This window comes from Orcinus orca, chromosome 3 (genome assembly GCF_937001465.1).
Source record: "Orcinus orca chromosome 3, mOrcOrc1.1, whole genome shotgun sequence".
NCBI lineage: Eukaryota > Metazoa > Chordata > Mammalia > Artiodactyla > Delphinidae > Orcinus > Orcinus orca.
The window spans coordinates 151,411,304-151,431,198 of record NC_064561.1 but is presented as its reverse complement, the minus strand read 5'-3'; the positions used below and the strand labels follow the sequence as shown (position 1 = coordinate 151,431,198).

The 19,895-nt window shown below is 42.4% G+C and overlaps 1 protein-coding gene across 1 annotated transcript in view; it reads right to left on the bottom strand.

Annotated features, from left to right (window-relative positions):
- The window catches only part of MROH2B (maestro heat like repeat family member 2B), a 61,738-nt gene that overhangs the window by 9,443 nt on the left and 32,400 nt on the right, over positions 1-19,895 (bottom strand). Inside the window, 15 exon segments of the mRNA XM_049707879.1 lie at positions 221-376; positions 1,011-1,125; positions 1,528-1,665; positions 2,943-3,127; positions 3,601-3,727; positions 4,285-4,442; positions 6,586-6,739; positions 9,531-9,627; positions 11,662-11,776; positions 12,099-12,188; positions 12,447-12,542; positions 12,638-12,773; positions 17,654-17,733; positions 17,944-18,063; positions 18,791-18,817. Coding sequence (XP_049563836.1) covers positions 221-376; positions 1,011-1,125; positions 1,528-1,665; positions 2,943-3,127; positions 3,601-3,727; positions 4,285-4,442; positions 6,586-6,739; positions 9,531-9,627; positions 11,662-11,776; positions 12,099-12,188; positions 12,447-12,542; positions 12,638-12,773; positions 17,654-17,733; positions 17,944-18,063; positions 18,791-18,817 — 1,794 coding nt within the window.

The window sequence follows — 19,895 nt, the reverse complement described above, 5'->3', positions numbered from 1 at the left end:
AATCTCGAAAATTGTTCTGTGTGTATCTGGAATAGGGTAGGAGACCCCAGATAAGGGGATTGACATTCTTTGAGGGTCACGTGTCCTTCAACCCAATAGCCACCACTTCAGCGACTTATTTGGATTTTCACTTAATTTCTATGCAGCCACGGGGTGTGGGTTAGTAAATAATTATTTTAAAACTCTACTTAGATGGACTATTTTGCGAGCCCCCCCAAACTCCTTTTACCTTGTGAGGGGCTCCAGAAGCGCTGTTACCGAGCCCTCGGATGGCCATTTGCCTCAGAATGGCGTTGGAGCCCCAGGCACTCTGATCCATCAAGATCAGCACGTCCCGTAGATTCCCGTGCTTCTGAAGGATTGGCTCCTTCCTGAGCTGAAAGTGACACACTCCTCCCCCTTAGTTCAGGGAAGGTACACCCTTCAGGAGAGTTCCAAAGGCATTATAGCTATGATTAAAGAGTAGGGCCCCAGCTGCTTGTGGGGCAGAGGAGGGAGCCCTCGGGTGAATTCAAATGTCTGGCAGGAACTAAGCTCTGGAAGTGAGCACCCCGCAGGTCAAGGTTATGTGGGGATGAGAACCAAAATACCTAGTGAAGAAGGTATTTCTAATCTAAATGGAAACATGGAGCAGGGAAAACAGGAGTTACTGACAATTTCCTTCTCTGCATTGGCTGGGTCAGCCTTTATCCCAGAGTTTGAAAGGACCATAATATACTTGTTGGTTGCATTTTGTTTTGTCCCTTCCAGGTTGATTCTCTACCCTTCTCTATCTTGGGAGTTGACGTCTGCAGACCACAGGGCAGGAAGAGGATGAAGCTGGGTTCTTTTTCCTCTCTCTTTCTCCCTCTCTCTGCTCAGGTACTGTGTCTCTGGCAATAGCTGGATCTCTCCATTGCCAAAGATCCCAGAGACGGTCCCTCTTCCGTGGCTCAAATTCCCACTGAACTCCTGAGAGAAATATCCCACTGGGTCCCAACGAGCCTGCTGGGATGGCTGTGCTCCCTTGCCTCAGAGAAGGAAGCTGCGCCCGTTATCTGGTAGTTCTCCGAGGAGGAGGTCAGGGATGGGAAGAGTTGTTCCGTGATGTCCGGAATGAGTCTGTGTTGCCACGCTGCCATGCTCCTAGAAAACCAAGGCTCCCACTGTAGCAGAGGCTTTTTTCTTTCTGAACAGTGGAAGACACTTTAGTTCTGTTTCTCTATCAGGAAACTAAATGATCCAAAAAAGAATGTTAAAAAGGAAAGAGCACCAAGGCTTAACTTTATAATAGCCTATCCAAGTGCCCGACTGAAGTGTAGTTTGCCTAAAAGTGTTCATTGTATCACTATTTTCTGCGGGGTTGGTGAGTTTGGGGCTGATCCTGCCGTCTCTTCCCAACCCCTTTGCTCTTTCTTCCCTGTTTTTTTCTCCTGGACTCTAAGTCCTTACTGAATCAATTGCTGTCAGTGAAGTTGCCTGCGTTGCATTTTTACTTTGTCTTCAGTGTTTTCCTTCGTATCCAGTTCTGGAGTATCTGCACATTACCTGGCCAGTGCACAGACTCCTATGTGGTGCCTACTGGGACTGCTGAGGAGGGTCCACATGTCCCCGTCGTCAGATTCTATGGCCAGCCCTTCTTTCGTGGCCTGGGCCTGCACACACTTCAGAGTTGTAGTTGAGAGCCTGAAGGAGACAGTTGGCACCACAAAAGTCAGTCAGTACCATGCAAGGAATTGTGAATCCCCAAGTCCTTAATAAATATCATCAAGCTGTCTGTATTCTGTATTTTCACTTATTATGTCTTGGGGCTCTATATTGATATGTGTGGATCTGGTCACTTGTAAACACTGTATTCTACAGAATAAATATAGCACATTGTGTTTCTTTTTTAAAAAAAAATGTTCCCTACAATACTCACTCACTCCTGGATGAATGGAGGTTGTTTCACTGGTTCTAAAACAAAACAGCACCTTGGAAATCAGGATGCATCTCGCAATGGATAGTGCGTTGCAGTTGTTGGCCAGACAGTAGTTGTGATGCAGTTGCTGTTGCCTGTGTATACAATGCGTGTACATGCATGGATTTAGGTATGGCTCTGAGCTGTGGGCATTTTAGTAAAGTTACATGTACTATTGGAACTACATGTGCTGAGCCTAACTGCTATTTAAAATGTCTTTAAAAAGGTTGATTTGGGGGCTTCCCTGGTGGCTCAGTGGTTGAGAGTCTGCCTGCCGACGCAGGGGACACGGGTTTGTGCCCTGGTCCGGGAAGATCCCACATGCCGTGGAGCGGCTGGGCCCGTGAGCCATGGCCGCTGAGCCTGCACGTCCGGAGCCTGTGCTCCGCTATGGGAGAGGCCACAACAGTGAGAGGCCCGTGTACCGCAAAAAAAAAAAAAAAAAAAAAAAAGGTTGATTTGACATCAGAACAAAAAGTTAATGCAAAAAAACAGGAAAGCAGAGCAGTGTGATAAAGGATAACTATACCTACTAATCCTCAAAGAGCTTTTTGGATAAATATAAAATGCAAATTTAATAGTATAAGAAAGCACTGATTCATGACTTAATTGGGACTCTTTTTTTTTTTCCTTTCTCAATGTTACACGAAATAATGTTGCTTCCTTCAACTGGAGAAGTCTTAGCTTTGAGGAAATGTGGTATTTATTTTTATTTTATATTCTTTCCTTGGTGGCCTTGAAAATCACAGAATTCCAACTTTCCTTGAAAGGTCTCAATGAAAGAAAACAAAGGAAGCGGATTGGGCCCTCTAGGGAAGAGGACATAACTGCTTATTCGTTGTATGACCGTTCTGGGCAACTATGCCGGGTACCCAGGGAAGAAGAGCTACGAGGCTCAAGGATGGAGGGGCCTTGTTTCTTCACGGGTAGTTGAGGCCATGCCAGCCCCTTCTGGAGTCGGGTCAGGACTGCTCTGGAAGTCCCTCTCCGCCTGGCTGTTTACCTGCAGGGGTCTGCGATCTGCCGCTCCCCTTGCTGCATCACCCGCCGGCGGCGGGTTAGGGTCGACGTGGGCATCTTCTGGCCCAGTGTGCAGCTGACCAGCTTCAGGAAAAGGGCGAACAGCTTTGGGTACAGGCCTGCGACAGGGGTGCCTGTCGACACCACTTCACAAATTGCACAGGCCACCTGAGGGGAGAAAGGACCCTGTGGTCAGGCAGGGCTGATCTTCCAGTTTGTTTTCTCTACAAAGGATTGCTTTCCAGTTTGACCACACTTGCGGTAAAAGCACATAGAAAAGGGAGGATTTATTTGTCTGGAAACTTCTTAACTCCTGCTGTGTTTCTCTCTCAGGGCTACCATGTGGGGCGACTCCAAACTCCAGGGGGCACCAGTATTGGGGTCTTTCAATAACAAGTGGATATCTTGAAGACTAATTTGGAAATACAGAGACACAGATTTTCTTTGGGCTGATGAGAAATTTCCTTCTGAACATGATCAGCTGCAGACAAAATCACTGCCATATTTGTCCAATATAAACTGGAATTGATTTAAACCCGGGGTATGAGAGGGGAAGAAGTGCGATTAATGCTACATCACCCAGTGCCAGGTGGGATGGAGTGGGGCGGCATCCCGGGCAGGTGGCAGGTTGTCCAACTCACGGAGATCGCCTCTGTCCCCGGGAGGTCATCTTCTAACTCATTCTCCAGTTTGTCTCTTAAGGCTCGCAAGAGTTTGCCACTGGAGGCTGGGTTCTCAGCCAGAGCCTTCCACGGTGTCTTTGTGTCACTAGGGAAGCACAGCAGGAAGCCGATAAGGCTCTACTCCTTGGGATGTGAGCTTTTTCATCTGATCCACTCTAAAACCACATTATGACTAATCACAGTTGCAAGGACGGATGGACATGCCAGCATGCCTGGGATAATAAGGATGTTTTATTTAACAATCTAGCATTCTGGCCTTGGGTTGCTGAGGTTTGCTAATGTCCATCAAGACAGAAACCTCTCATATAGATTCATGTTAGGCAACCAGAAAGGGAAGAAGTATTCACTTTCTAATACTCACTTATTCCTATTAAATAAACACACACACACACACACACACACACACACACACACACACACACACACACACACTCTCCTAAAACTCTCATCATCCAATGAGGACATATATTTGAAAAATACTTGGAAAACCATTACCTGTGATTCAAACACCATTTTTGAAATTATTCAGGTGAGGTGTTTTCAACTTTTGTTTGCTATCTTTCTCTCAAACCACAGATTCTTCCCCAATACCTTACAGAGTGGCCTTCCCTAGGAAAAGGGACCAACTCAGTTAGAATCTACCTGTCAAAGGGCAGAGGCTTCTGTAAAAGGTTGGCAACAACTGCATCCGTGTGAAAGCTGGCTATTTGGGAGATGGCTTCCAACATAAACTGAAAACTTTCCTCCTTTTGTCTGAGGACCGGCATGTGATGGTAAATTATGCCCAAGATCTCCAACAGCTAAAAAGAAAAAGCCAAATCAAACACTGAGTTGCCAGTTTTCCTCTACCTGGATGGCTTAGGTCACGTACGGTCAGCATATTGTAGGCGGTGGTTGATGAATTAGAAATAATGTTAAAAAAGCAATTGATTCTACACATGGCCTATCTCTTGCTCAGGACGATTATCGATAAATTGGGCATTTATTCTTAAATCAATTTAGCAAACATTTAGCGAAAGGCTGCATTATGCCAGTGCTGTGTTGGGCACTGTGGGGCATTTACCAGGGATGAATAAGATGTAGCCCTTTCTCAAAAGGAATGGGTGGTCTCATAAAGGACATCAGCCATATACCCAAGGGCTATGCAGAAGGCTCTGTATGGCAAATGGTGTACAAGAGGTACAGGACTGATAGGGGAATCCAGAAGTAACTGAGGTTACTGTGGAGGGACATCTGGTCTGGGTCTCAAAGGATATATAGCAATTCCAAAAGGCAAGGAGGAGATGGTGGGGAAGGTCATCCTCATCAGAAGGAAGAGCACAGGTAAAGATGTAAAATCAGACACCATGAGAATAGAGCACAGAGGGTTTAGAGAGCAGTGAAACTAAGCTTTATGATACTACAGTGGTGAACACGTGTCATTAGACATTTGTCAACACCAAGACTAAACCCTAACGTAAACTGAGACTTTTGGGTGATTATATGATGTGTCAATGTGCGTTCATCGATTGTAGCAAATGTACCACTGTGATGTGGGATGTGGGTAGTGTGGAGGCAGGAGGTATACGGGAACTCTGTACCTTCAGCTCCATTTTGCTGTGAATGTGATGGCTGTAAAAACATAAAATCTATATAGAAAAATGTCATGAGAGCATGGTAGAGGCAAATGTGGAAAAGGTTTATGGAATAGGAGAATGGTCCAGTTTGGAGCAAAGAAAGAACGAAGGTGATAAAAGGAAGATAACTTGATAGGAAAGATGAAGCCAGGTGCTAAAGGGCATTGAGGGCCACCTTTCTGAGTTTGGGTGTTAATCTGTGTGCAGTGGGGAATGATATTACACATCTGGCTTTTGACATGGGCAAGGGCATGTCTCCATGCTAAAGAACATTTGCTTCTAGTGGAAATTTTTTCCGCTTACTTTGGATGACACTTTTAGGTAAATATAATATTTTCTCAGAATTATAATTCCTTAATCATAAATATCCTGCAAACATGAATACCACACAGTCCCATTTCAATGATTCTTGGAGAAGTTTTAGGTCCCTCTTGTAAGCCTTTACTTAGTGTGTGAACAACTTCCCCTTTTATGCTAAACACACAAATACATGGACATTGCAAGTCTATTAACCTTTGATTCTTTCATGACTGGCCCAGGGCCTGCCACGTAGTATGTACTCAATGAATGATTTTGAAAAAAGCTGATTGGACAGTAATTAGCACAGAGGTCATTTCTAAAAGCCATGCTTTGGAAAAATTTTAAATTTAGGGTGGTTGATTCTGGGCTATGGGGACCATAACTTCCTCCTCCTGTTCCCCTTGGAAAGCCTTTATTGAGTTAAAGATCCTTTTCCTCCTCAATCTCTGAATTGCTGGTGTTCTGTTTCTGACTTTAAGAGAGAGAACAGAGTATCTCCATTTGGAGCTCTTAACCAGGCTTCCTGAATTTAAATCCTGTTCTCTCTGCTTTCCAGTTGGTAGGAGGGACTGAGACTTTTCTTTTAGTCAATTCCCCAATAACAGCCTTCTTTACCAGAAAATACCTAAGGGGTGTTCAAGAGCAGCTCGCAGAGTGACAGTGGGATTAGAAAATTCTCTTGGCCCTCAGTGGCCATCTTAAAGGCATTCGTTCACAAGGTCATGCTCATCCTTGCAGACCTCACAACCCAGTTTTCCATGATCCACATGCCTCTGACCAGAGAGTGGCAGTCTGTAAAGTTCTTATCATCACAGACTAGAGAAGCAATTGAGTGCCTAGACAGGCACTCAGTGTGAGCCTGGCTGTTCACACGCAACTTGGGTCTCTGTTGAGGCCTCTTGAGGCCGTGCGCACGCCCGCCTGTGGCCCACCAGAGGACCAACTGAGAAGTGGCGACCTACTTCTGGTATTGGCATTTCAGAAGTGTTAGAATTCTGCTCAGTTGTCAGATTGGCTCTTGGTTCACCTGATCTTCTAAAGCTGCTCCCTGCTCCTTCAGGGCAGTGATCATCCAGATGCCACATGCCTTTGTACACGTGGGGTTGAGGCTCTCCAGACCGTCCAGGGTTTCCCCCAGGAACATGAGCATTTCTTCACTTGGAATGAGTCTACTGACAATCCGAGAATGAACCAGAAAGACTCATGTCATCAGCCACCTCACTTCATATCTGGACACCTATTCTTGGTTTTAGGATAATAGAAACCACTGGGATTTCCACAAAGTTAGCATGGGCCATAGAAACCAGAGAGAATACTAAAATAGGACATAGACACCACCTTTCAACTTTAAGTAAACTTCCCTTGAAGTTATCTCTTGATCATTTCATTATTTATTAAATTTCAGGCCTGCCAAGGCAATTTCCTCTCCAAACCTGAAGTTACATCATACCCCATAAAGGAAAAATAATGCATAATGTTTATATGCCATTTTATATGTTGTAAAGTACTTTCACATACATTTCATGTATCATAGAAATAAGTCTTGTGTCTGCCAAAGAATAACTAGGCTTGAAAATTCAGGAAATCTATCACTGTGTACTAAGTGCTGTGCTAAATACCCGGTGCCTCACAGCATCCACACAGAGGGTGAATTATTATTATTATTTTTAACATCTTTATTGGAGTATAATTGCTTTACAATGCTTTGTTTCTGCTGTATAACAAAGTGAATCAGCAGCTATACATATACATATACCCCATATCTCCTCCCTCTTGCGTCTCCCTCCCTCCCACCCTCCCTATCCCACCCCTCTAGGTGGTCACAAAGCACCGAGCTGATCTCCCTGTGCTATGCGGCTGCTTCCCACTAGCTATCTGTTTTACATTTGGTAGTGTATATATGTCCATGCCACTCTCTCACTTCATCCCAGCTTACCCTTCCCCCTCCCCGTGTCCTTAAGTCCATTCTTTACGTCTGTGTCTTTATTCCTGTCCTGCCCCTAGGTTCTTCAGAACCTTTTTGTTTTTTTTTAGATTCCATATATATGTGTTAGCATATGGTATTTGTTTTTCTCTTTCTGACTTCACACAGAGGGTGAATTATTATGAACGCTGTCTTTTGCTTTTGCATGTTTCAAGATCAAGAGTAGTCAATAAAAAGTGAAGAAAAGAAAAACTTTGCAATTTTGGTCTCTAAACAAGAACTATACACAGTGTTTGGTTGTATATGTCTCTCCGTGTGTATGAATGAAAAGGCAGGCAGGGGAGGTGAAAAGTTAGAAGTTTGAGTAAAGTCCAGGAGCATTATCTGGGGCTTTAGCCAAGCAAGATGGTCATGATTATGAGTTTGTGGGTATGAAAACATTCCTATTCACAACCGACTTCCTCCAGTATTAAATGGCCCGATGATGTTTGGTAGAACCATCTTTGGGAGGAAATGAGTTCCTTTTCACGAGTAGTTGCATATCCCAGCCGGTTTCTGAGTTACCATGGCTCCAAGATCAAGGCCTAGACTCGTGCCTCTGTTCTGTATAACACGAAATGCCTGCCTGGGTCCAAGCTCAACAGTTATGTTTTTTTTTTTTCATATTGGGATGGATATTGGCTTAGGAAGAAAGGAAGAAAGGGAATTCATGTTTTCGAGCACCTCTCATGCATCAGACACTTTCTTAGGCATTTGACATATGTTCCCTCCCTGTCCCCCACGGGCTTGTCTCCTATGTCCTCATCACCTTCTCATCCCCGCTGCTGCCTCCTTAGTCCAGGCCACCTAATCTCATATGTAGATTCTTACAGTTTCCTTCAAACTAACCTCACTAGTTTCAGTCTTGCCAGCCTATAGTTTAGTCTCAACATGGCAGCCCGATGACCCTTCAGAAAATATAAGTCCAATCACATTCCTCCTCGCAGAACCACCACTAGCCCATAAGGAACTTTTGCAAATTAGGAAAAGTGCCCTGTTCTCAAGAGAGTTCTCTGTTATTGTCACAGTGACTGAGTTTGTTGGACCCTTTACTGCCTTCTGTGGATAACTGCCATAATACACATATGAACCTATAAAGTCCACGTTAGGAATGATGCTGCCTCACACAAGGGTGCCCTCGTACATTTCACAACTGCCACAGTGTACCTAGTGGTCTTGACTCTTCTGTTCAAAACCCTCTGCTGGCTTTTGATTCCAATTGGAATAAAAGCCAAGATCCTTAACAAGTCCTGGAAGGCACTTCAGTCAGCTCTGGGCTGTCTCTTGGATCTCATGACCCACTTCTTTCTCCACCTCAGGGCCTTTGCACATGCTGTTTCCATCTGCCTGGAATGTTCTTTTCTAGATGTCTTCATGGTTCTCCCTTTCAGAGAGGCCTTCCTAGGGGATCACCCCTCCCGTACTCTTTATTCCCTTCCTTGATTTTATTTTTCTCAGTTGTCACTACCTGACATCATATTTATCTGGCTGCTCCATCTACTAGGATGCAAGCTCAATGAGGGCAGGCGTTCCTATCCTTAGAGCCTAGAAAAAAGTGTGGCATGTGGTAGGTGCACAGGGCATATTAGGCGAATGAATAAATGAATGACTTGATAGGCCAGTCCTCACAACAGCTCTGAGAGGGAGGTTATGCATTTTTTTTTTTTAAGATGAGACTGATCACCCAGGGCACACACTTCAAGCAGTGCACACGGAGTGCGTCTGATGGACCCCACAGTCCTGTTCCTTCCATTTCACCCCACTGCCTCCCTCACCCTGGAGAGCGCCACTTGGTTCCCCAGGTTTCCCAGAGTATGAAATGATCAGTAGCAGGTGTTGCCTGTGCACATGGACCCAGAGTTAATAAATGAGTGGACAAAGGTCTTTCATTCAGCTAGAATGGCTAGGCTGTTGCCCTCCTGGGTGGCGGGGTGTACACAGCTGACTCGTTTGGAAATCAACCCGGAATCATCCTTACATCCCTTGGCCAGTCCTCCATATCTTTCACCTTTGCTATTTTGGAGGAAATCTTGATCTGGACCTGCACATCATCACATTGCAGCCCTTCCTGCAAATCCTGTAGTCTTTCCACTTCCAGGCGAATGCCTACAATCAACAAAGGGTGACCTAGGAGTTCAAAGAGCTGATAGGGGTTGAAGAAGCTGTCTGTTTTTTGATGTGACACTAATTCAGCTGCTGGATGCCTTTAACAAACCCACTGAAGCTTGTCTGATTAGATGGTGAGCATAAGATCAAACACTGACTGAGTAGTTTCTGCATGCCAGCAGCATGCTGAATACTCTGCATGTAATGATCTCATTGTTCCTAAAGATGATCTGAGGTTATTTGCAGTTGAGAAAGCTGAGGCAGAGAGGTGTAAAGCCATTTGGCTGGATCACGCAGTTAGTAAAGATAGGAGAGCTGGAACCTGAACCCTGGTCTGACACCAATGCCCAGGCTCTTACTCCTCTGCTATACTGCTGTGTCTGTTGGAGCTCCATTCTGCACTGAGCCACTTTGGAGGAAATGGTAAGGCAACCATTGTAATAGGAACATCAGCAACTGTGTTAAGTGACTGTTGATATCAATTTGTAAATGCAGACCTAAATGGTAATGATATTCTGTTTGTTGTTTGAATGGAGTATAGTAATTGTGGAAACGCACACCTGAACCACTCTGGAAGGCAGCCTAGCCAATGGGCAGACGACCTGGGCTCAGAGTCCAGCTCCACTGCTTTCAATTGTCCAAGCAACTGGTAAATTTCTTAGCCTCAGATCCCTCATCTGCTTTAACAACTGACTGAACAACACCCATGAGTATTAAATGGGTATTTAATTTAGTATCACACTAGTTACTTGTATCTAGTAAAAAAAAAAAAATCATCGTTTTTCTCTCTCTCTACCATATTTATTTGGTCAACCAAGAAAAAAAGTTATCGTGAATAATGAAGTGTGAGATTTCTTGTTAACAAAGAATATTTAAGGACCTGAACTTTGCATGTTTCAGGAAAATAAAGGACACTAAAGGGAGAATGGGTAGAACAATAATAGAATTCTAATTCCTTTCTTCCTGTGAGGTCCCTCTCTGGCACATTTCTTCTCTTATTAAAATGGTCCTTTAGTTCTCACTTCCTTAATTCATTTTTTTTTTCCTGGCTTTGGTAAAAGCATATACCCTTCATGAATTATCTTCCCATATCCCAAGGGACTGTCCCTTGACTGTCCCATAGCCCAAGAGACCTATTCGGGCTCTGTTGAATAGTTTGGCCTTTTTGACTGACTCTACCCTCTGCCCCCAACCAAATTCCACCTTTTGGCTCAAAAGCTTTTGCACAGCAAACCTAACAGACTTTTCTTATGCGAATCTTAGAATTATAATATCTCTGTGCTTCCAGCATCAGAACAGTGCCTGACACATGAAAAGTCACTCAAGAAATGTTTGCCGAGTACCTAAGAGAGTGAAGAGCCGAGGGTGGGCATGAGCTGCAGTCAGCCTGGCTGAGTGTTCCTGGCTGCACCTGGTCTGCAGAGAACTGTGCATACGATGCAGGGCCCAGCTCGGCCAAACACCTGCTTATTTAACCTGGATTTAATCAGGAAGCCCTGAGTGTTGGTTTCAGCCTGAGACTGATGTTTTAAAATTCCTTATATTTCCTGACATTGACAGTTACTCACGTGTCCTGGCAGAGCAGACAGAGGTCCTGCTATGCAAGCTGGAAAAACCTCCACAAAGTTATCTCTCTTAGGAAACTCTGAAAGGCACTTTAGCACCATAATAATAGTGCAATTTCCTCTGGAAGAAAGCCTGTGATAGAGAAAGCTTTGCTAATATGCCCAATTGCTGTGTGATTTAAATCAGACTCTCTCAAAACATTTTACCTGCTTTAATGACTCTTTATCATGCTCTGGTGGTGTTATCTTTATTTTAAAAAACCAGAAAGCAGAGCCACTGAGGAAAAAGGATCTAAAAGAGAGACAAATTGTGTGACATAATTAAGGTATCAGAACTCAGAAATGGCTGAACTGGGGGAGGAGAAAGAGAGAGGAGGAAGGAGAGAGAGAGATGGACGAGGAGAAAAGCTGAGAACAAAAGAAAACAGGTATCTTCTCTGCATCTGTGGGTTTCACATCCTTCCCTCACCTTTTATGCAGAACAGACTAATAGCCGAGCTAGCAGCCGCCTGGCGGATGGAGGTGTCACAGGAGTGAGGAACCAGGAGGCCGAGGAGTGAGCCGATTTTAAAGTTCTCTGGTGCCTGCGGGACAAAGGGGGACCCCAAGGTGACGGGGTGGCTTGACAATGTCCCAGGATAGTCCCAACGCTGGATATTAAGTCCCTTGTTCCTTCCGTGCAGGCCCTTAGAATAGAATGGACTCTTGGACTTTAAGGGCAGTGGTCAAGTAAGCGAGCAAGCGAGCAAAGACGCTCTGGGTTAGGACAGACCTGGCTGGTGGTTCTCCGGAAAGACCCCACCCGGGACTGGAGATCCGTCACGCACAAGTTTTGGATTCCAGTGGCCTCAGGGGTCCCTGCTGTTAGCAAGCAATGCCATCCATCCATTTTAGGGGCTTCCTTACCTCAGTATTGTTTGTCAGCACTTTCGCGGTGATCTGGAAGGCTCTTTCCCTTTCCCACTCTTTTTGTGAAACAAGCCTCATTCGGAGAAGCTGTTGGTCAAAAAGTAAAAGTCTTTCCTTAGCATCCTCGTATTCATTCGCTCTCGTTCTCTCGCTCTCGCTCTGCCTCCTCTGGAACAGCGTGCTGGCCTCCCCACAAACCCTTTTTAAGTGGACTGGCCCTACGTGGTGGGCCACGTGGGTCGGGCTGGACGAGTCCCTGTGACGAGGATGAGGCAGAGTTTGGAGGGTGCCTTGGAGCACCGATTAGGGACTATGGGAGTCAGTTTGAGCAGTGGCCCTACTCACGTTGACCATTTCTTGACAGTCCTCTGCTTTCACGTTATCCCACATCATGGTCCTCCGCAGCTTCCCCAGAGCATCCATGGATCGTTCGTAGAGAAACTGAAATCAAAGTGAGTGTGAGGGTCAGGCCGCGGGGAGCAAGTTCATTCATTCTACTCCACTCTGCACTCCCCTCGGGCCTCGCCCCCTCATACATGAATGTGCTCCGTGTCCTTGTCTGTCTTGCCCTCATTTTTGAGTTTTTCCAGAGGTGGAAGGGGCAGCAGCTTCCGAATGTTCTCCTCAAGAATATTAAGATGGTCATTCAGTGAGAGCTGAGGTTTCAGTTTACTGAAACGAGAACCACGGGGAGGAGTGGATATTATGTTGACAAACAAAACATAACCCAGTAGAATTCCCAAGAACTGCCAGTCTGAAGGGGCTGAAGGGGTCAGGTACATTTCTGATGGGCTGGGATGTTGAGGGAGGTGTTGATGGAAGTAGAGAGAGATTGGGGACATAGAACCAGACTGTAGCGGTGGGCATAGTCCACACGCTTCAGGTCTAATTTATTAGAGTGATAAACAAACCATCACTTGCTTTGCATTACTTTACCCTTTACTATATGATCTAACATTAATCTACTTGTTTTCTTCAGCACTTGACTGTGTGTGCGTGTGTGTGTGTGTGATAGAGAGAGAGAGAGAGAGAGATTCTAAGTTTGGAGCAGTGAGTTTTATAAATTTCATATGTCCTCTCATGTTATATGTAATGTCACACATACTATAGGTTCTTATAAATGCACAAGTGAATAAATGATAATGGAATCTTCCTTCTTTTGTTCCTTTCTTTCCTTCCTCTCTCTCTCTCTTTCTTTCTGACATATACTATAGACATTACGAGGATATAAACAAACCTGGACATAACTTGGAAAAATGTAAATGTTCAATAAACATGAGAAACTCCATTTGTTATTAAATAAGTGTAAATTAAGACAATACAATACCACTTGTCATCAACCAAATTAACAAAGAAGTTAAAAATGATGACACTGTCAGAGAAAGGTGAAATTGGTTCTCTCACTGGAGAGTAAAAGTCAGTAACAGCTGGGACAACTCTGTTGAAAGTGTTAAATGTGTTGATAGATGCTGAACAATCTTCTCATCCTTACCGTCTGGCTGGCTGTTTAAAAAACTCAACTTATTGAGCTATAATTTATGCACAACCAGCTGCATCCATTAAAGTGTGCAATCAAATGAGTTTCATACTCATGGAACCACCACTATAATCAATATAGAACATTGCTATCATCCCCCAGTTTTTCCTCATGCTTCTTTGCAGCTCGTCTCTTCCTCTTCCCTAGCCCAAGGCAACCACTGATTTGCTTTCTGCCATTAGAGATTAGTTTGCAAGTTCTACAGGTGTCCTGTCCATGTGAGGATAGCCATTAGCAACATGTGGCTGTTGAACACTTGAGTTGTGGCTGGTTTGATTTAAAATAGGCTGTAATTGTAAAACACACTGGATTTTGAAGATTTAGTATAAAAATCATGTAAATTATCTTATTACTTCTTTATTTTAAATACTTGAAATAATATACTGAATATATTAGATTAAAATTAATTATTAAAATTAATTTAACTTGTTTCTTTTTACACGTTTAAAAGTGGCTACTAGAAAATTTTAACTGGCATATGTAACTTGTATTATACTTTATTTCTACTTGACAATACTGTTCTGGAGCCTGGTTAATTCTTAATTGATCTTCAAGATTTATTTGCACTTTCTTTAAACCTCCCTCATCTTTGTAAACATGGCAACTTGTGCCTTCCCTTATTTTGCTTCTTATCGAGTTTTAGAGAAATTATATGAATGTGTTTGGCATTTATTTCCCCTAGTTGACTAAAACTCCTTCAGAGCAAGGCTGTATTTTGTTCAACATTGTCCTTTTAGAACCTAGCTCAGTGTCTGATACATGGATGCAACTCAATAATATTTATTGAAACGAATTGTCAACTTTTATAATTAGAAGTTCAGAGAACACTTTTTGCACAAGGGTATTCACCAAAGTATTACTTATAGTTTTTAAAAACAAGAAATAATTAAATGTAGCAATAGGAGGTTGATTAATAATGAAATGTAACAATATGAGGCATATCTATGTACCAAGATATTAGGCAGCCATTAAAAATGATGTTTGTTACCTCAACATAATAAATGCCACATACGAAAAGCCTACAGCTAACATCATGCACAATGGTGAAAGACTGAAAACTTTCCCTCTAAGATCAGGAACAAGACAAAGATGCCACTTCTATTTAACATAATACTGGAAGTTCCAGCCAGAGCAATTAGATAAGAAAAATAAATAAAAGGCATCCAGATTGGAAAGGTGAAGTAAATTATCTCTGTCTGCAGATGACATGATCTTAATACATAGACAATCCTAAAGAATCTACAAAAAATATTAAAACTAATAAGCAAATTCATCAAAGTTGCAGAATACAGGGACTTCCCTGGTGGCTCAGTGGTTAAGAATCCTCCTGCCAATGCAGGGGACAAGGGTTCAAGCCCTGGTCCGGGAAGATCCCACATGCCGTGGAGCAACTAAGCCTGTGTGCCACAACTACTGAGCCTGTGCTTTAGGGCCTGAGTGCCACAACTACTGAGCCCACGTGCTGCAACTATTGAAGCCTACGTGCCTAGAGCCCGTTTTCCGCAACAAGAGAAGCCACCGCAGTGAGAAACCCGTATACCACAACAAAGAATAGCCGCCGCTTGACGCAACTAGAGAAAGCCCATGCACAGCAACAAAGACCCAACGCAGCCTCAAAAAAAAAAAGTTGCGGAATACAAAATCAACACACAAAAATCAGTTGCATTTTTATACACTTAAACAATGAATCATCAAAAAAAGAAATTAACAGTTCCATTTACAATAGCATCAGAAAGAATAAAATACTTAGGAATAACCAAGAAGGTGAAAGACTTGTACACTGAAAACCACAAAATGTTGCTGAAGGAAATTAAAGAAGACACAAGTAAAGAGAAAGACATTCCATGTCCTTGGATTTGAGTATTTATTATTGTTAAGATGTCCATACAAAGCAGTCTACATATTTAATGGAGTTCCTATCAGAATCCCAGTGACACTTTTTGAAGACATAGAAAAATCCATCCTAAAACTCATGTGGAATCTCAAGTGACCCCAAGTAGCCAAAACAATCTTGAAAAAGAACAAAGTTGGAGATCTCACACTTCCTGGTTTCAAAACTTATTACACGACCACAGCAATCAAACCAGTATAGTATTGGCATAAATAAACAGACATACAGACCACTGGAATACAGTAGAGATCCCAGAAATAAACTCTAGTATATATGGTCAGATGATTTCCAACAAGGGTTCCAAGACCATTCAGAGGGGAATGATATTGGATTTGGAAATGATTTCTTGGATATGACACTAAAAGCACAGATGATGAAAGTACAAATAGACAAATGGGCCTACATCAAAATTAAAAACCTCTGTGCATCAAGAACACAATTTAGAGTAAAAGACAACCTATGGAATGAGAGAAGATATTTGCAAATCATATATCTAATAAGGGGTTAATAACCTTATAGAGAATAGAAAGAATATAAAAATATAAATAACTCCTACAACTCAGCAACAACAAAAAGAAAGAACCAAAAATGGACAGAGGATTGAACAGACATTTTTCCAAAGAAGATATACAAATAGGCAATAAGGCTATGAGAAGAGGCTCGAAGTCATTAATCATTAGGGAACGGCAACTCAAAGCCACAATGAGATACCATCTCACACCCATTAGGATGGCTACTGTAAAAACAAACAAACAGAAAATAACAAAGTGATGGCAAGGATACAGAAAAATTAGAACCCTTGTGCACTGATGGTGGGAATGTAAAATAGTGTCACTGCCAGAGAAAACAGTATGGTGGTTACTCTAAAGATAAAAATAGGCTTGACATATGATCCAACAGGCCTACTTATGGGTACATACCCCAAATAATTAAAAGCAGGGTCTGGAAGAAATATCTGTGCACCCATGTTCATAGCAGCGTTATTTACAATAGCCAAAATGTGAAAAACACCCATCAGATGAACGTCCAACAGATGAATGGATTAACAAAATATGGTATACACATAGAATGGAATATTGTTCAGCCTTAAAAAAGGAATGATATTCTGATTCATGCTACAACATGGATGGACCCTGAAGACATTGTTCTAAGGGAAATAAGCCAGGTGTCAAAAGATAAATACTGTATGATGCCACTTACATGAGTTACCTAAAGTATAAAATTCACAGAGACAGAAAGTAGAATGGTAGCTGCCAGGGCTGGTGGAAGGAGGGAATGAAGAGTTGTTTAACGGGTACAGAGCTTCAGTTTTGCAAGATGAAAAGAGTTCTGGAGATTGCTTTGCACAACAATGTAAAAGTACTTAACACACTGAACTGTACACTTAAAAATGGCTCAGATGATAAACATGTATACTTTACCACAATCAAAAATTAAAAAAATTAATAAAAAACGACTGATGTCTGTGAAGAGTTGGTAATAACATTGGAATATGTAAGATGAGGTGAGAAAAAAAAACAGGATAAAAAATCATAAGCAGAGTAGAATCTCAACTCTGTAACCAACATGGAAGACTAGAAATAAAGACCTGGAAATATACCAAAATGTTGATAATAAGGGGGGGAGGATTGGGATGATTTTTATCATTTTAAAAAACTTTCTATAGTTTCCAGGTTTTAACAGTGAACTTCTATTTCTTTTACTGCAGGGGAAAAATATTATTTTAAAAACGTGCTTAAAATTATTATCTTCTTCAGGCTTATTGCTGCTAACCAAACTAGGGTGTGATTAAGGGTTTCATATATTTCTAATGGGACGATTAAAATTTGCCTACAGGCCAAGATAAATTATTTTTGCACAGAAGTTTCAGTCCTTATATATCAATAAATCTGACTCTTGTAAGCAGCTCCGCTAGTCCCTGTGAGTCAACAAATGATCAGGCTCTCAGTCAATTCTGTCACTCTGGAAAGAGAAAAAGCCCCCATTTGAAATAACCTATTGATGAACTGTGTTCATGTTTGATCGGTGCACTAGAGTCTGCACCGATCGATAAGTCAGTTGATCAGAATGAGGATATGGGGGAGGAAATATTTTTTCAATGAGAACAAACAAAAAATTCTCTACCTGAGGTATCTGATGGCGATTAAGACTTTCCACCGAACAGGGCTAGCCAAGGAATCCAGGGGCTCATCCCTGATGAAGTCCTGCAACACAGACAAGGAGGTAAACTGTCTCAGGAAGGACCAGGGGAGTTTCTAGACACAAAGAGGTGGAAACCTCATCGGACCGTTGGGCACCCTCAGGCGGAAATACGCCCAAGGTCTGTTCTTCGGGACCGGCGAGTTTTACCCATTACCTGCACTCTTGGTAATGAACTTCTCAGGGTTTTGCCCATGTCCTCCCTGCACACTCACCAGCATGTAACTCAGCAGCACCTCCTTGTAGGAAAACTTGAACTTCTCATCCTCAGCATCTTGGACAGCAATGCCAGTTTCCGTGATACTTCTTATAAAACTCATCTGCAGATCCATGTCCTAAAGCAAAATGACTCACAGTGCAAGCCAGGGTCTTAGGCACCACACCCAGCTCTACAAATAGGGTTGAAATATGTGCCCAGACAGGAGTGACACTCTGCTCCTTTTGCCATCTCCACCTTAGTCTCGGATCCAAGTTGCAGGGAAGTTGAGAAACTAAGGTCAATCTCCAGCCCCTCCAGCTCCCATCATAAACTGAGGTTTCTCTAGAGCAGTGGCTTTCAAACATTTTTGATCAGAAATCAAAATAGGAAACAGTTTACGATTCTACCCAGTACTTACATGCACAATATAGTGAATATATATATATAAAATACATAACTGAAATAAAAGTTTTATGATATTTATTATTGCTATGTGCAATGTACTCTTCTATTTCTCTTTTATTTCATTACAGACATTTTGCTGGTTTTGATCTATTAGCTATATTAAATTGATTTCATGATCTACTGGTGGTTTACAACCCACAGTTCTAAGAACACTGTTCTAGTTTACAGTCTAACTTCCAAACCACCTAGAACCAAATACAGCTCCTTGTTCTGTCTTAAATTAGGTTCAGGGTTCCTGGCTTCAGAACTGGATTAATTAGTTATATTTTGGGATCTTTTCCTGTGGAATCAAATCAAGAGAACATTTATGCTTACTGTACTTCCAGGGAGCATAATTTGTATTCAAATATATTTATACTCAAACACAGGTATTCAAATATATCACATATGCTGCATACCTTGTTCATCACAGCCATGCCCAGAACCTGAAAAAAATCAAAGGCAGAAGCAGACACTAGAGCAGCAGTTAGAGTTCCCTCATCCCAACAAAAAGACCGACCCATCACCTGAAGGACAACAGTGAAGCAGGATGCCGAGTCCTTCCAACTGGTGGGAGCTGTTGCCTCCCTCCCCCAGTTTCAAAGGGAGACCCTGTACACTGGTAGATTCTTTGCCCTGGGTGAATCATGACTAAACTACAGAAAGCAGCATAAAGATGTCAAGCCTTTGGGCTTCAGCCTTCTCATTTTAAAGAGGCTCTATCAGACTTCGGTAAGAAAAAGGCTATTAAAGCTCTTGGCAGAAAAAGCGGTGAAAAGTTATAAAATGAAAGTTAATAGGGCAGCTGACTTTGGAATTGAGATATAGTTAGTTCTGCGACAACGCCTGTGTTGAAAATGCAAATTTGTTTCAACGAAATTGATACATGAGGGAATACTTTTAGCATATTCTGAATTTTGAGTTTGCTTATGAACAGTTTTGTCCGTGAGAGCAAAAAGGTACAACAGTTGAACTGAGCCGCATAGGAAGACTTGCGCACATACCTCGAATATCCGTCAGCTGCCTTCGTTTACTGTGTGTGATGAGCTGCTCTCATTCAAGTCTGGCATTACAGCTGTTTGTCAGATTTCAGATAACCCTCTTTCCCACCACCATTTCATAGTAGCTCATAAATTGCACAGCTGACTTCAGGTGTTTTTCAAGGAAACGTGCCGTCATTTCTTGGTAGTATTTATATATTTCCTAAATGTTTTTTAAATTACTTTTGAAAATTTAATTCCGTTTTTTTTTAATGTGTCATTGATGGGGTTTTTTTGAATGTTGTTCCCCTCACCCCATTTCCCCCATAATCCCTGTGGTTTTTCTGGTACTATCTTGTGCAAATGTTGCCTTATAGCAGAACTGATCTCAAAGTGTCCAGTGATCTTTATCTGAAACATCTTTGTCTCAGTGATGACTTTCCTCATGATTTTCCTCAGTGATGATTTTCCTCAGTGATGGACTAAATATTAATGTAACATAAAACGTCTTTGAAAATTTTGTTTGCAGTTCTCATCATTGCTT